At 39.0% G+C, this 16,219-nt stretch overlaps 1 protein-coding gene across 1 annotated transcript in view; it reads left to right on the forward strand.

Moving 5' to 3' along the window:
* Positions 1–16,219, forward strand: part of DCK (deoxycytidine kinase) — a 60,306-nt gene that overhangs the window by 32,967 nt on the left and 11,120 nt on the right. Inside the window, exon 4 of the mRNA XM_021715110.1 lies at positions 8,064–8,179. Coding sequence (XP_021570785.1) covers positions 8,064–8,179 — 116 coding nt within the window. The remainder of the gene's footprint in view (positions 1–8,063; positions 8,180–16,219) is intronic.

Consider the following 16,219-nt stretch of genomic DNA (forward strand, 5'->3'; position numbering starts at 1 on the left):
TTTTTTTTTTTTTTTTTTTTTAATGACCAGTCATTTTATTATAGGACGAAAATGTACCATGCAAGATTTTTCTCTATACAAAATGATGATGTTAAAAAAAACTTCAATCCTTTTAAAGCTTAGTTTCCTAAGTAATTAAAAACCTTTCAAGCCATAACAGCAGTTAGGACTAGAGAAAAAGTTGTAACCAACTTAATCATATACCAACATTTCTTCATAAATTCCCCTTTGTGAACTTTATCCTGACTTCCACATACGATTGATGACATGCTTGGACTCTGTTTTGCCTTGTATTTCCCTCTTTCCTAAATAGCCAGTTATTTTACTTTAGGACAAAATTTTATAATACAAAATTATTCTTTTTCCCTTATAACTTTCCTTACCAAAAATGCACCTTTATATCCATAACTCTTTTTATATCTTTCTCTTCTGCTTACTGGTTTTTTCCTTTTTTAATAAATAACCTTTTATTTTTCATTTATTTATTTTTGAGAAAGCAGGATTTATTGAGGACAGAAAAGCTCCCACAGTGGGAGGAGACCCAAAGGGGTTGCCCAATAACTTTTTAAATAATCTTCAGATCACATAAAATAACCTAAAATTTTAGTGAAAACCTAGGAAACAAGAAATTCTGAATTATCTGTTAGATATTAATAGTTTATAGATGAGACCCTTTACATAATGTTAGAAATATTTTTCTATATTACAACGTTTTGTTCATTGAAAGTAACCCAGACATTTAATGTGCTTCTAAAACAATTTTAAGATTTTCAAATGACTTGAAGAGTATATCCATAAGCATTATTTTATTCATATTTACCTAGTTTATTATTTATAGCAGTTTGCTTAATTACTTCAGAAAACTGAGATCTTAGGGCCAGTTATTATCTTAAGTTGTCATCTGGCTAATCACCTTTAAAGCCTGTGAACATCAGGCGTTGCCTAAGTAAGAACCTTAAAGTTAAATACATGAACATTTTACTGATAATTCAGAAGGTTTAGTTGGGGTTTTTTTTTTAAACCAACAATTTTAAATTACTTAAACTTGTAGAAAAACATTTATACTAACAAATATCATACTGGTTTTGATTAGGTTTATAGTCCTATAACTTTCATGTCAAATCCTGATATTTAAAACATCTAGCAGGGGCAAATACAAAACTTACTTAATTAGTAGACTCAGACAAAAATGTATGCTGACAATTCCAAAAACACTTTTCATGTTATTAATAATTTTGAAACCATTTTTATTCACCAAAGATCATTAAAGTCACATGAACTTGGAAAGCATTTATATGTATTTATTTACTTTATCAGTACTCATTTACTTAGAAGCCAATTTGGTACCATGCTGGACAAGACATGTAACATGCACATACATGCAAACACATTCAAACATACATATATACACACAAAGATTTAGCAACCTTTACCTCTAAACTTCAGCCATGAAATAGCAACAAACTTACCATTTTACAAAGGACACCTGAATTCAATTTATATTTTTGACAAAATTAGAATTTGTTTCCCCCAATAGGCAGTCCAATAAAGACTGTGGACCACAATTGGGATAAAGCAGTCTCCATGGCAGTTTAATTTTTATAAAACTATTTAAGCTTTTTTTTCTTCAGTTTTATTTTTATTTTTTATTTATTTATTTTTTTGAGTTGGAGTCTTACTCTGTCGCCCAGACTGGAGTGCAGTGGCCGCTGCCGGCCACCGCAGCCTCGAACTGCTGGGCTCCGGCTATCCTTCCGCCTCAGCCTTCCCCGTAGCTGAAACCACAGGCGCGCGCTACCACGCCCGGCTGATTTTTTGATTTATTGTAGAGATGAGGTCTCACTGTCCAGGCGGGTCTTGAACCTGCGGGCTCAGGCAATCCACTCACCTCAACCTCCCAAAGGCGCGGGATTACAGGCTGAGCTACCGAACCCGGCTTTTTCTTCAGCTTTTTTTTTTTTTTAGTTGGAGTCTCACTCTGTCGCTCAGACTGGAGTGCAGTGGCGGCTGCCGGCCAGTGCAGCCCCAACCTGCTGGGCTCCGGTGATCCTTCCACCTCAGTCTTCCAAGTAGCCGGAATTACAGGCATGCACTACCACGCCCGGCTAATTTTTTGATTTATTGTAGAGATGAGGTCTCGCTGCCCAGGCGGGTCTCGAACCCGCGGCTCAGGCAATCCACTCACCTCAGCCTCCCAAAGGCGTGGGATTACAGGCTGAGCCACCAAGCCGGCTTTTTCTTCAGTTTTAAAAAAGTTTTCAATGATTACATTTTAGTTAGAACTGGCTGAGCTGTGTAAGAAAAACATTTTTAAAAATTTAACCTTGAAATAGTGAGCTTATTCCAACACCAGTAGCTTCGTTGCTAGGAGATTCAAAGCAGGCAGAAGAGAGAAACAGATAGGGTTTAGAAGCCTCTATTTAATCCTGTAGTTGCAGATTAACTATTTAGACTCTGAAATTTATAATTCCAACATGGATGGCCAGAACCAAACTTGCACCTGTGTTAATTAAGAAATTAATTTGGGTTCCAGTACCCTAACATTCACCTGGGGTGTTGTCAGGTTCATTGTTACCAGGTCTCTGATGGGCCGCTGGAGTTTTCTCTTCTCTTGTTGAGCCTCAGAGGCATCCTGAAACCTCGGGGCTGATTCTCTGATTCCCTTAATTATCAACCCCCTCAGATCCTGCATTTTGTTGAATCCTCTTGATCATTATTGTCTCACCCAGGATCTACATCTAGGTACTTTTACTGGGCTGGCTGAATGCCCAGCCCTGGAGAGTGTTCCCTTTTCCATATGGACATGGCAACCCTCCTAATCATTCCCCTTGTTCTTGGTACAAGGGCTGTCCCCTCAAGACTTCTACATTTCCCCAATGGACTGCTGGGGTAATGTTTGAGGGAGAATTTTTTTCTCACCCTTGGTTGGGTTCCCTAGGCCAAGAATTTTTATTCCCTATTCTTGGCTAACTTGAATACTCAATCCCACTTACTAGGAGTTTCTCGCATTCCCTGGTTGGTGCCCGTGCCTGAATTTACCTATGCACTCATCCCCTCTTACTGGGGGGTTTCTTGCACACTCTGAATCACTTCATCCACCTCCAGTGGTTTCTCTCTGGGAAGACGGAACCGCGGATTGGGACTCGCTTTATATCTGTGATATGTCTTAGTCACACACACACACTCAACCTCTTAGAATGCCCCAACCACCAAGGCAGTACTTATAGTCCAATTTTTCCTACCTTGGCTCATGCAAGAGGTTGCCTGGTTGCCTTGGTGCCTGCTTCCCTTTTTTCTGTGTCACTTTTACTGCCTTTGGAACAATAGTCTCAGGCATATCTGTAGTCCCATGAGTAGTGAAGACACCCAAGCAGAGTAGGCCACCTGAAGTCAGGTGGGACGTGTCTTCCCTTCTGCTGGAGTCCCCCTCCCACAGATGCAGAGTATCCCGGATGAGCCCCCAAATTGTGAGAAATGAATTAACCTGTCCAAAATCACAGGATGGACACAGAGATGTAGAGTGCAGCAGAAGCGAGACTTTAATGATAGTCTTGCAAGATTGGGCAGGTGTTTGGTCGGCAGGCACATGGGAGCAGGAAGAGCCAGCACTTTTTTTTTTTTTTTTGAGTTGGAGTCTCACTCTGTCAACCAAACTGGAGTGCAGTGGCCACTGCAGCCTCGGCCTGCTGGGCTCTGTCTATCCATCTGCCTCAGCCTTCCAGTAGCTGGAACTACAAGCACGCACTACCACAGCTGGCTAATTTTTATTTGATTTATTGTAGAGATTAGGTCTCGCCAGGTTGCCCAGATGGGTCTTGAACCCACGGGCTCAGACAATCCACTCACCTCAGCCTCCCAAAGTGCTGGGATTACAGGCTGAGCCACCGAGTCCAGCTAGAACCAGCACTTTTATACCTAAAACACAGGTCCTTCTCCTGGTTCCTTATTGGAGGAGTACTGCCGAAGTTACAGGCTTTCTCATATGCTGTCTACCTGACACATTTTGACTGGCTTACAGAATCATTTCATTTGCATTTCCTATTTGCTGATTGACTTACAGAATCATTCTGTTTGGATCCTGCCAAAAGTTTAAACATGAAGCCCACCAAAGTAAAAAACCTGCAAAAAGGAAACAAAGAAGGAGGAAGTGAATCAACAAAAGAGAAGCACAAAGCATGTAGACACCATCTTGAGAACCCAAGATAAGCTAGGCTCCAATCTGATAATAAATCACCATTCTTATTTCTCACAAAAGACTACTCATGTTTCTGCTCTTTTTTTTTCTAAGTTTTTAAACGATGTTTATTAGAGAAGAGAGAAAAAAGAGTGACATGCCAGAGCTGTCACAGGTGAAAGAAACTGCCTGCTTTGGGGTTTTCTTTTTTTGAGTTAGGATCTTACTCTGTTCCTCAGGCTGGAATGTAGTGGCTCCTTCACAGCTCACTGCAGCCTGGAACTCCTGTACTCCTGCGATCCTCCTGCCTCAGCCTCCCAAGTAGCTGGTACTATATAGCTGTGGTCCACAACGCCCAGCTACATTACTGTTCTTTTTTTTGTTTTTTTGGTTTTTTTTTTTTGAGTTGGAGTCTCACTCTGTCACCCAGACTGGAGTGCAGTGGCCGCTTCCGGCCACCGCAGCCTTGACCTGCTGGGCTCAGGCGATCCTTCCGCCTCAGCCTTCCAAGTAGCTGGAATTACAGGCATGCGCTACCACGCCCAGCTGATTTTTTGATTTATTGTAGAGATGAGGTCTTGCTGCCCAGGCGGGTCTCGAACCCACGGGCTCAGGCAATCCACTCACCTCAGCCTTCCAAAGGCGCGGGATTACAGGCTGAGCCACCGAGCCCAGCTACATTACTGTTCTTAACTCAGATGGGGGCAGGTTATGCAATGCCTATCATTTTGCAAGATACGTATGAATTTCTGATTCTTCTGTATTTCCTGACACAGGAAACCTCTAGCTAACACTTCCTGTCTTGATTGACATTTTTTTCTTTTGGCTCCAGGTGGTGGTCATTCATGCATACAGTACACGTTTTAAAATTCATACTACATTCAAAACGTTGTACCTCCTTGAAAAGGGCAAGGCAAATGGATGCTTTAACCATTCAAAAGAATAGAACATACACTCAGAGAGGACTTCTTATTTTATTGCTTCAGTATTAAGGCACTATATTATTGGACCCTTACTTCCTTTTAGCAGTATATGTTTTTTGAGGGTGCATGTTTGCTAGTACAATTCCTCATAGCTACTTAATGGATAAAGAAGACCATATATGTAAAGACAGGAGAAAGTAGTTGAACAAAACCATCTCAAAAGTAAATTTGAATGAACAGCCTTTCAGATGAATACCACAATAGATTAATTCCACTTCCCTCTTTCAAATTCAGTTAGTAACACATATTTAGAAACCCACTTCCCCCCAAGCATCTTTAATCTTCCCAGCATCTGAAATAATTTCCTAACGTATCACCCCATCTCCAGTTTCTCTTCACTACTCCAGTGGGGTCTTCCTATATGCAAATGCCACTGTGTTATCCCCTGGTTACAATTTTTTACTGACTTCCTCATTTCCTACACTGAAAGGAGTTGTGAGCTGATGGCCTACAATTGTACCATCCTGGCTTGCACTGGTTGAAAAAAATTATAATTTGTGCCTAGCTTTTAAAATGTTTGAGATATCCTACAAACATCTAGATTCTTGGTCCCTTTTGAAAAATATGAGGAATCTGGTAACACTGGGCTGCATTTCTGTATGACAGCATTGGCATAATTAATGAATTACCTTTAACTTAATTATCTTTTTGAGTCAGAGTCTCATTGCCCAGACTGGAGTACAGTGACATGATGATGGCTCACAGCAGCTCAGCCTCCTGGACTCAGGCGATCCATCTGCTTCAGCCTCCTGAGTAACTGGGACTTAATATCTGTATGCTGTCACAGCTGGCCAATTCTTTGATATTTTTGTAGAGATGAGGTTTCACTATGTTGCCCAGGTTGGTCTCAACTCCTGGCCTCAAGTGATCCTCCTGCCTTGGCTTCCCAAAGTGCTGGGATTATAGGCATGAGCCACCATGCCTGACTGACTTCTGTGTTTTGCTTCTCAACTGACTCTGTGTCACTTTCTTTACCGCCCTCTTCCTTTTTTTTTGCTATGTGTGATTTTAAAAAGTTTTTCCAGTTTTTTCTTATTTTCTATTGCCCTGTATAATGTCCTAGTTTTGAATATAGTTCTACAAGTTAAAGGTAAATTATTTTTGCTCTCTTGGATCCAATTTATAAGGAAGAGGAAGCTTTGCTTGTAAGTGTAGTGACGTTATTTGTATGTTTGTGTGGGGGGGGGGAAGAGAGAGAGAACATTATGCTGACCAGAGATGTGTAATATAACCACAGTTGGTGACTTCAGATATAAAGGGTGTGGTGGTCATTAGGAGTATTGCTGCACCCTGTTAGATTTTAAGTCAAGACTGTCTTTACTATTAAATATAATGTATTCCTGGGTATTTTTTAAAATAATAAACATAATATGTTCTTATTACACACGAACTGTTTTCCTCCCCCCCACTGCATATCTCAGAAAATAGTGAATAATCAAAGAAAAGTAAAGTACTTTTGCTTTTTTTTAAGGGTCTAAAAGAGTACATGGTGTACCGAACCATGATAGTATAACAGAAAACTTAAAGAAAACATGGCTATTACTTGTAGGAAGTACTATGCAAAAATGTTTTTATAATTTCTTTTAGTCATAAAGCCTATTTGTGTCATATAGTAATAGTCATACTATTTCCCATTCTAAAACCCTAGGCATGGCAGATGCATCTTCTTCTTTTTTTTTTTCTTGAGTTGGAGTCTCACTGTCGCCCAGGCAGGAGTGCAGTGGCGCACTCATGGCCACTGCAGCCTGCTGGGCTCAGGCGGTCCTTCTGCCTCAGCCTTCCAAGTATCTGGAACTACAGGAATGCATGTAGAGATGAGATCATGCCTGGCTAATTTTTCTTGGTTTGTTGTAGAGATGAGGTCTTGCCAAGTTGCTGAGGCTGGTCTTGAGCCCATGGACTCAGGCAATCCTCTCACCTCGGCCTCCAAAGTGCTGAGATTATAGGCGTGAGCCACCATCCGGCCAGATGCATCTTTATATTGATTTTATAAGGTGGTCGCGGTGGCTCATGCCTGTAATTCCAGCACTTTGGGAGGTGGAGTCGAGAGGATTGTGTGAGCCCATGGGTTCAAGACCAGTCTGGGCAATGTGGCAAGACCTTGTCTCTACAACCAATCAAAAAATTATCCAGGTGTGGTGGCATGTGCCTGTGGGTCCAGCTACTTGGAAGACTGAGGCAGAAAGATTGCCTGAGCCCAACAGGTCAAGACTGGTGGCCATGTGGCCATGAGTGTGCCACTGCACTCCAGCCTGGGCTACAGAGTGAGACTCTGATTCAAAAAAAATTTTTTTTAATTTGATTTTATTATTTGGTTGCTTCTTAATTGATTTTAGATGGAAGAGAACTGAGCTTGTTTGTAGACTGGGGGAATGGAGCTAGTAGAGAAGAAATTTTTGAAAATGCAAGAATCTGGAATGACTGTCACTGTGGTAAAAGGTGTTGTCAGAACAATTTCCACGAGGAGAATAATATTATCTCCATTGTATTATGAGGAAATAGACTCAGAGGTTCAAGGACTTGCCTAAAATCCACACCTAGTAAAATGGTAGAATAGCTTTAGCCTCTTCCCAGAAATTTGTCTCTAATTGCTTGACTGAGGAAAGTTAATCTGGGAGTGGAATTTTTTTTTCTGCTATAACATCTTGCTTAAATTTCACCAAGTTTTTAATTCCTCTGCTTTATGGTTTTGTTAAACTAAAAATAATAACAAAAAATTTGCTTATTGTAATTGGGCAGGGAGCCTTTTAATTTTCATTTAAAAAAAAACCCTAATGGGAAAGTTTAGAACATCGAATGCTTTGGGTGTTATTATATTTTTGCTGTTATAAACCTTGTAAAATCTGAAAACATGCTTTTTTTCTGACACATTGTCTTCCTCAATTTTACCTTTCCTCTCACAACAGGTGCAGGAAAGTCAACATTTTTGAATATCCTTAAACAAGTCTGTGAGGATTGGGAAGCAGTTCTCGAACCTATTGCCAGATGGTGCAGTCTTCAGGGTACTGAAGATGAATTTGAGGTATGAAAGTACAATTTTAAGTAAATAAAATAAAAGACCTTTTGGTTTAAAGGGCCAGTAGAGCCAGGACCAGTGGCTCATGCCTGTAATCCCAGCAGTTTGAGGCACCAAGGTGAGAGGAATGCCTGAATCTAGGAGTTTGAGACTAGCCTTAACCTGGGCAACATAATGAGACCTCATCTCTACAAGAATTTTTTTAAAAATGAGCTGGATGAGCTGGGCTCAGTGACTCAGCCTGTAATTCCAGCACTTTGGGAGGTTGAGACGAGTAAATTGCCTGACCCTGCAGGTTCGAGACCAGTTTGGACAACTTGGCGAGACCTACAACTAAAAAAAAAAATCAGCTGGGTGTGGTAGCATATTCCTGCAATTTGAGAGGCTGAGGTGGAGGGATCACTAGAGCCCAGCAGGTCGACTCTGGAGTGGCCGTTAATGTGCCACTGTACTCCAGCCTGGGTGACAGAGTGAGACTCCAACTCAAATAAATAAATAAATAAATAAAATGAGTTGGATGTGGTGGCATGTACCTGTAATCCCAGCTACTAAGGAGGCTGTGGTAACCTGTAATCATGCCACTGCACTTCAGCCTGAGCACACAGTGAGACTTCAACTCAAAAAAAAAAAGAAAAGAAAAGAAAATTTAAAAATTAAAAAAGAGCCAGTAGATTTAATCTGTTGACTTTGTTTTCTTTTTTGATAAAACTTTCAAATCTAGCTTTAACTCTGTATCTTCATCTGGGCAATATATACCACATCCTCATTTAAACAAATTTTTGGAGAGATGAAGTCTCATCATGTTGCCCAGGCTGGTCTTGAACTCCTGGATTCAAGCAATGTATATTTAAAAATAAATATACATATATATATGTAGTTGACCCTCCATATCTATGGGTTCTGCATCTGTGGATTCAACCACCATTAATCAAAAATAATTGGAAAAAAATATAAGTAACAATACAACAATAAAAATAATACAAGCAAAAACCAATACAATATTACAACTATTTACATAACACTTTTATTGTATTAGGTATTATAAGTAACCAAGAGATGATTTACACTGTATGGGAGCATGTGCATATGTTATATGCAAATACGACACCATTTTATATAAAGGACCCAAACATCTGTGGATTTTAGTATCCAAGGGAATTCTAGAATCAGTTATCCAAGAACACTGAGAGAGTGTTCTATATGAAAGAGGACTCCATGTGTAAACATTCACCGATGCAATATACTTCACTGCATCTAAGCAAAGTTTGAGAGTTTTGAAAAAGTTAAAAAATTAATGACAAAATTTTAAAAATTTAGTTACATGTTAAATTCCTTGAGTGGCTTTTCACAATTTATTTAAAAACAATTAAACAAGAAAAACAAAAAAGACTATCCCATAACTGAGTTTTATCAGTTTACCTTTTAAGCCTTTTGTCACTTATCTGTGATTTCTTTGTACGCTCATTCTTGCCAGACTTTCACTCTGGGCACAAGTTTCAAATTTCCAGTGCTTTTCCATTCTGCATTGCAAATGAAACATAAAGTGAAAACAGAGTTACATTTCATTTTTTAATGGCAAAATTTTTCGTTGTGTGTGTGTGAGAGAGTTTTTTAAGCAATTTTCATTTCTGGAGAAATGTGAATTGAAATCGAAAGCAATAAAGCATAAACCTTAAAAATGGAAACGTATGCTAGAAACATACCTTTGATCTGAGTATTGAAAAAAGTCTTTTTTTAAAAGTTTAACTATTGGTATGAGGAATTCTGGGAATAATAACTGAGTATTTTAAATGGAAATCACATACCAAAAGAGGAATCACTAGCAAGATACTCTGTAAACTTTGAGGATATATGGTTTTGAATAACCAAAAATACCTTCCTACACATTTTCTATTGACCAAGCGTAGTTAACTTTGCTCCTGGGTCCCAACTCAGTATACCCAATTCTTAGAATATCCAGCAGTAAATCCTCAGTACACCCCAGTCCTTAGAATATTCAGGACTAAATCTTAAAGGGATATTCTTCCCATATAGACCCCATTTCTTAAGAAATTTATGTTTTACATCTGATTTGTGAGGAAAAGCAGGGTTTAGCCTTCAGTAGAATTTTAAAATTGGTAAGGGCCGGGCTCGGTGGCTCAGCCTGTAATCTCAGCACTTTGGGAGGCCGAGGTGAGTGGATTGCCTGAGCCCGCGGGTTCGAGACCCACCTGGGCAACTTGGCGAGACCTCATCTCTACAATAAATCAAAAATTAGCCAGGCGTGGTAGCGCGCGCCTGTAGTTCCAGCTACTTGGAAGGCTGAGGGTGAAGGATCGCTGGAGCCCAGCAGGTCGAGGCTACGGTGGCCGGGAGCAGCCACTGCACTCCAGTCTGGGTGACAGAGTGAGACTCCAACTCAAAATAAAAATAAAAATAAATTGGTAAGTTTATTTATTTCTTTTTTTTTTAAATGTGAAATATCTGTAGAAAAGGGTATGGAACCTATGTACCATTTCAAGAACAATTTTATAGCTTATGTCTTTAACTATTATCCAGATAAAAAAAATTAGAACATCATCATTCCAGAAGTCTCTGTCCTTTTCCAATCATAATATCTCTTTCCCTAGGATAACTACTCTGCTAGAAGTAATCACTGGCATACTCTTGTGATAATAATTTTCCCGCTTTCTAGATATTGTTTGACCATACATAAACATATTTCTAAGCAGTAAAATTTAATTTTATTTGTTTTTGAATGTTATATAATGGAATTATTCTGCTTGCATTCTTTTTCTTCTTGCTCCTTTTCCTTAATAAATTTATGAATTTGTCCACATTGTTACATGCAGCTGGAGCTTGTTTATTTTCATTGCTATATAGTATTTAATTTTATCCACATATCACTGTTTGTCCATTTTATACCTCTGATTTTGAGTGGTTTCAGTTTAGTTACTATTATAGACGACATTGCTCCGAACATGAATTCTGATACATACATACAAGGGTTTCTCTAGGAATAAAAAGTAAAATTATTGGGTGGTGGCATATGCTTATGATGTCTGTTTCCAAAGGGGTTTACCAATTTTCTCTCTTCACAGTGTAATCAAACCCTCATTCAGTTCATGTCTTTGCCACCATTTAGTATTTTCTGACTTCCTAATTTTTTGCTAATCTGCTTAATATTTATTTATTTTAAAAAAAATTTTTGTACGTAGAGAAAGGGTCTCACTTTGTTGGTCTGATCTCAACCTCCTGGCTTCAAGTCATCCTCCTGTGTCAGCCTCCCAAAGTGCTGGAATTACAGGAGTGAGCCACCACCCTGACTCTTTTTATTTTTTTCTTTGCACTTCCCTGATTGCTAATGAGGTTCCATTCCCTTTACTAGTCATTTGGATTTCTTTTGTGAAGTTCCTATTTAGGTTTTTTTGCCCATTTTTTTCTGGGTCTTCTCTCATTTTTTAAATCCTTTTACTGAAGTGCCTACTCAAATTTGCTTACCTTATGAAATGAGAGGGTTGAGTTCTGAAAGCACCTTTTTTCCCCTCATTTCTGGGGTCAGTTATCAATGCAGTTTTTTTCAGGCATGGTAGAAGCTAACCAGATTAAACCAATGTCAGAGATATAGAGGGGATTCTTAGATTGGATTAGGTGACCTCCACGTGGAAAAATATAAGGCCCCAATAGGCAGCAACAAGTGGATAAATTAAACTGAGGAAAGAAATCTCAAGAGTGAGATTTACAGATGTTGCAAGAAACTTACTGACCATAGTAAGAGTTCAAAAAGCTTGCTGACTGCTGTAAATCATTGTTGTAAACTAAAGTTCGGGTGACTACTGTAAATGTTACAAAAAGCAGTTAACCATTGCTGTAAATTGACCCTGTCTTAAGGAACAGATCACCACAATCAATCAACCGTCCTCCAGACCCCTTGAACAGCACATAGCTAACTTCCCTCTCCAGACCCCTTGTGCGTCATGTTAACTCCCCAGCATAGTCCTATAAAACTTCCTTCTAGTTCCTGCCTCTTGGCAGATAGCAGACAGCCTTCCCATTGCTACACTGCCTGTTACTTCCTTGCAATGTATTTTTTTTTTTTTTTGAGTTGGAGTCTCACTCTATTGCCCAGACTAGAGTGCAGTGGCCACTCCCAGCCATTGCATCCTCTACCTGCTGGGCTCCGGTGATCCTTCCACCTCAGCCTTCCAAGTAGCTGGAATTACAGGCGCGTGCTACCATGCCCGGCTAATTTTTTTAAAATTATTTATTGTAGAGATGAGGTCTTGCCAAGTTGCCCAGGCGGGTCTTGAATCCGCGGGCTCAGGCAATCCACTCACCTCAACCTCCCAAGGCGCGGGATTACATGCTGAGCCTCCGAGCCCGGCTTGCAATGTATCTTGCCTTTAATAAATCTGCCTTTCTTTTTTGAGTCAGAGTCTCACTCTGTCGCCCAGGCTGGAGTGCAGTGGCACGCTCCTAGCCACCACAGCCTCTACCCGCTAGGCTCAGGCGATTCTTCTCCCTCAGCTTTCCAAGTATCTGGAACCACTGGCACATGCCACTACACCCAGCTAATTTTTTGATTTATTGTAGAGATGAGGTCTGCCAAGTTGCCCAGGCTGGTCTCAAACCCACGGGCTCAGGCGATTCTCTCACCTCGGCCTTTCAAAGTGCTGGGATTATAGGCGTTAGCCACCACGCCCAGCCTAAATCTGCCTTTCTTAATTCACAACTGTCTTGGTGAATTCTTTCACTGCCTGTGACTCTGGTCTCAGCTAGCTGTATACATGGCACTCTATTTAAGGTCCTTTGGACACAATTGTCATTTGACTCTCAGCATACCACACATTAACTAACGGCACAGAAACTGATATGTAAAACCAAAATGCCCAACATTTTAATTTGCAGAAAGAAATGTAATCGTTAAGAGTCACTGAATTTAGATCAGTCCCTTGCCTTTTAGGCACATAATTCCAAACCAGTGGAGAAACTCATAAGAATCTTTGTGGGAGCTAAAAATTTGAACACATGAAGGTAGAGAGTAGAAAAATAGAGACTGGACAGGGTGAGTGCAGGGAAAATGGGAAAGATGAAAAGATGTGGGTTAAAGGCTACAGACATACGTAAGAAGAACTAACTCAGTGTTTGATGGCAGAGTAGCATGACTAAACAAAAATGTATTGTTCTTGGGTGATGGACACCTTGAATTTTTCATGTATTCCATAACTGCACATACACACAAAAATATCAAGAATTTGGGTGCATTTTAAAATAAAGATCTCAAGAATGTGTGGTGTATTTTAAAATAACAAACAATGCCTTAGGGGCTCAAATATATGAGATGCCTCCTGGTTGAAAATCATCGTCCTAGTGAATCACTGTTAGTGTTGGGAATACATTGAACCTTTTAGTTACATTGCAGAGGAGAGGTTGGAAGCATTGTGTTGATACACATGGGAAGACAATTTACAGTAATAAGGTTGTCTGTTGAGTTTGGAATTGGAGCCCAGAGGAATTAGTTAGATTATGTCAATTAGATCATGTATCAGACTATGACACACTGATGTGTCTGTCTTTATTTGAAAACCTGTGACTTCATGAATCTGATATTCATGTTTATGGGCTAGGGTATTTTCTTTCCATGTACTAGAGTCAAAATGCCATGCTGGCCATTCTTTACAACTAGCATGCATGTGTCCTATTAGTAACATATTCTTTCATCAGACAGTTCATTGTGATCTCCGTGATGTCGCAGTTTGATTATCTTTGTTGGATTTTGATCATTCTTTAATAGCTTTAGTCATTTTGTGTGTATTGAAAGCTACTACGTTGTTAGTCTACTATACTTCTAGTTAGAATTTCAGACAGTGTGGGAATAGTATTTTGGGGCATTAGGTTGTGGAATATGAGAGTGAGTGGATGAGTGATTTCTCAGAGTCTTTAAATATTTTCTTCCACTAGACTCAAGAAGTGAGATTTTCTTTTTTTCATCCTGGAACCCTTCTCTACTCATTCTATGTGTTTTTTGGGGTTATAGTATGAATCACCTACTGTTTAAATCTCAACTTTCTAAGAATGCTATCAACAATGAAAAGTGAACTATTTTCAGATCCAATCCGGTAAGGCCAGTCCTGTTTGGATGTTAGCCATTTGATCATACTTGTTGGCATTTGTAGAATGTGAAGAGTTGGATCGTCAGTACCTCTTTCCTTAGTAACTCTTCCCTTAATAACTCGTTGTGCATTTGTATTCTTAGCTTTTGTTTTGTCATAGCTGTTTTTTAACCTGCCACCTAGTGGCTGAATTGTTACTGTATTGTTGATAAGCTACCACTAATTTTGGCAAAATAAGAGGCAAAGTACCTAAGAAAATAATGTAATCTTCTTTCCTCTCCCCTCCCCTGGTAAGATAATCTTTAAAACATGCCACTCAGTCTTTGTATTGAAAGTTTATTTCAAATAATAATGTATGAGTTGGTGATTTATGTTATTATTTAGGCCCAACACTTTGATTTATTTTTATTTTTTATTTTTTTTGTCAGGGTCACACTCTGTCATCCAGGCTAGAGTGCAGTGGCATGATTACAGTTCAGCATAGCCTTGAAATTCTGGACTCAAACAGTCCTCCCCTCCAGCCTTTCACATAGCTGAGACTACACGTGTGCACTACCACGCCTAGCTAATTTTTTAATTTTTTTTTTTTTAAAGACAAGGTCTTGCTATGTTTCTTAGGCTGCTTTCAAACTCCTGGACTCAAGCAATCCTCCTGCCTCAGCTTCCCAAGGTGCTGGGATTACAGATGTGAGCCACTGTGCCCAGCACCAACGTTTGATTTAATTGCTTCCTTTTAGCTTATTCTTGAGATACACAGACTGTTAGGAAGATGTCGCCCTCTTTTTTTTCTCCATTGTGCTGAATTATTTTGGGAGATCATTGTTATTAATTGTAGAGCACTATTTTATTTTTTTAAAATTAAAACATTTAAGAAAAACTTTTAGTTTTTAATCAGCAGATAAAAATATATAAAAAATATCATCAAATATACATATATTTATGGTGTACAATATGATGTTTTAAAGTATGTATACTTTATGGAATTGTTAAATCGGGTTAATTGACATATATACTACTAGTACTATTTTACTTTTTTTTTTTTTTTTTGAGTGGAAGTCTCACTCTGTCGCCCAGGCTGGACTGCAGTGGCATGCTCACATCTATCTCAGACTTGACCTGCTGGACTCAGGCAGGTCTTCCACCTCAGTCTTCCAAGTAGCTGGAACTACAGGTGTGTACCACACCCAGCTAATTTTTTGATTTATTGTAGAGATGAGGTCTAGCCATTTTTGCTCAGGCTGGTGTCGAACCCCTGGACTAAGGCAATCTTCTCTCCTCCGCCTCCCGAAGTGCTGGGATTACAGGCATGAGACTATTTTACTTTTATCCAATACTTCTTACCACTAAGAAGCCATTGAAAAGATAGTAACTGAAAAATATACTTGTCTGTGAAATACTAGCATATTTTTTGCTTTTAATAAGTCATTCTTGAAAATTACTTAGGCATGCTTGATAAAATACTTCCACTTGTACCTTCTGAAATTACCTGGTAACTTTTGCTGGCTGTTATAATTATGCTGTTTGGTAGACTCTGATCTTTTTTGATTGAACTTAATTGGACTCTTTTGCAATGTTTACAAAGGTTAGACCTAGAATTAAAAGGTAAGTGATTTTATTTCTTGATATTTTTATTTTTCACTTATCTTGGCAATAATCTATACTTCTATAAGACAGTGTAGTATTCTCTCATGAAGTGACTATGGATATGAATAATAGAGAGCAAAATGGAAATTGTTCATAATCCCACCACTCTATGTATCTTTTGTATGGTTGAGATAATTAATTTATTGTATCCAGTTTGGTGGGTGAATACATAATTTTTTAATATTATGAAGTAATAACCTGTTAACTATTGCAAGTTAATAAAATATCAGAGCTTATCAAAAAAGGGGAATAAAACATTTCTATAACCTTATTACCCAGAAGTAACTGCAGCCCTTGCTTAACAAAAAAG

This window comes from Carlito syrichta, unplaced genomic scaffold (assembly GCF_000164805.1).
Source record: "Carlito syrichta isolate Samal-C Ts95f unplaced genomic scaffold, Tarsius_syrichta-2.0.1 Scaffold306677, whole genome shotgun sequence".
Lineage (NCBI taxonomy): Eukaryota > Metazoa > Chordata > Mammalia > Primates > Tarsiidae > Carlito > Carlito syrichta.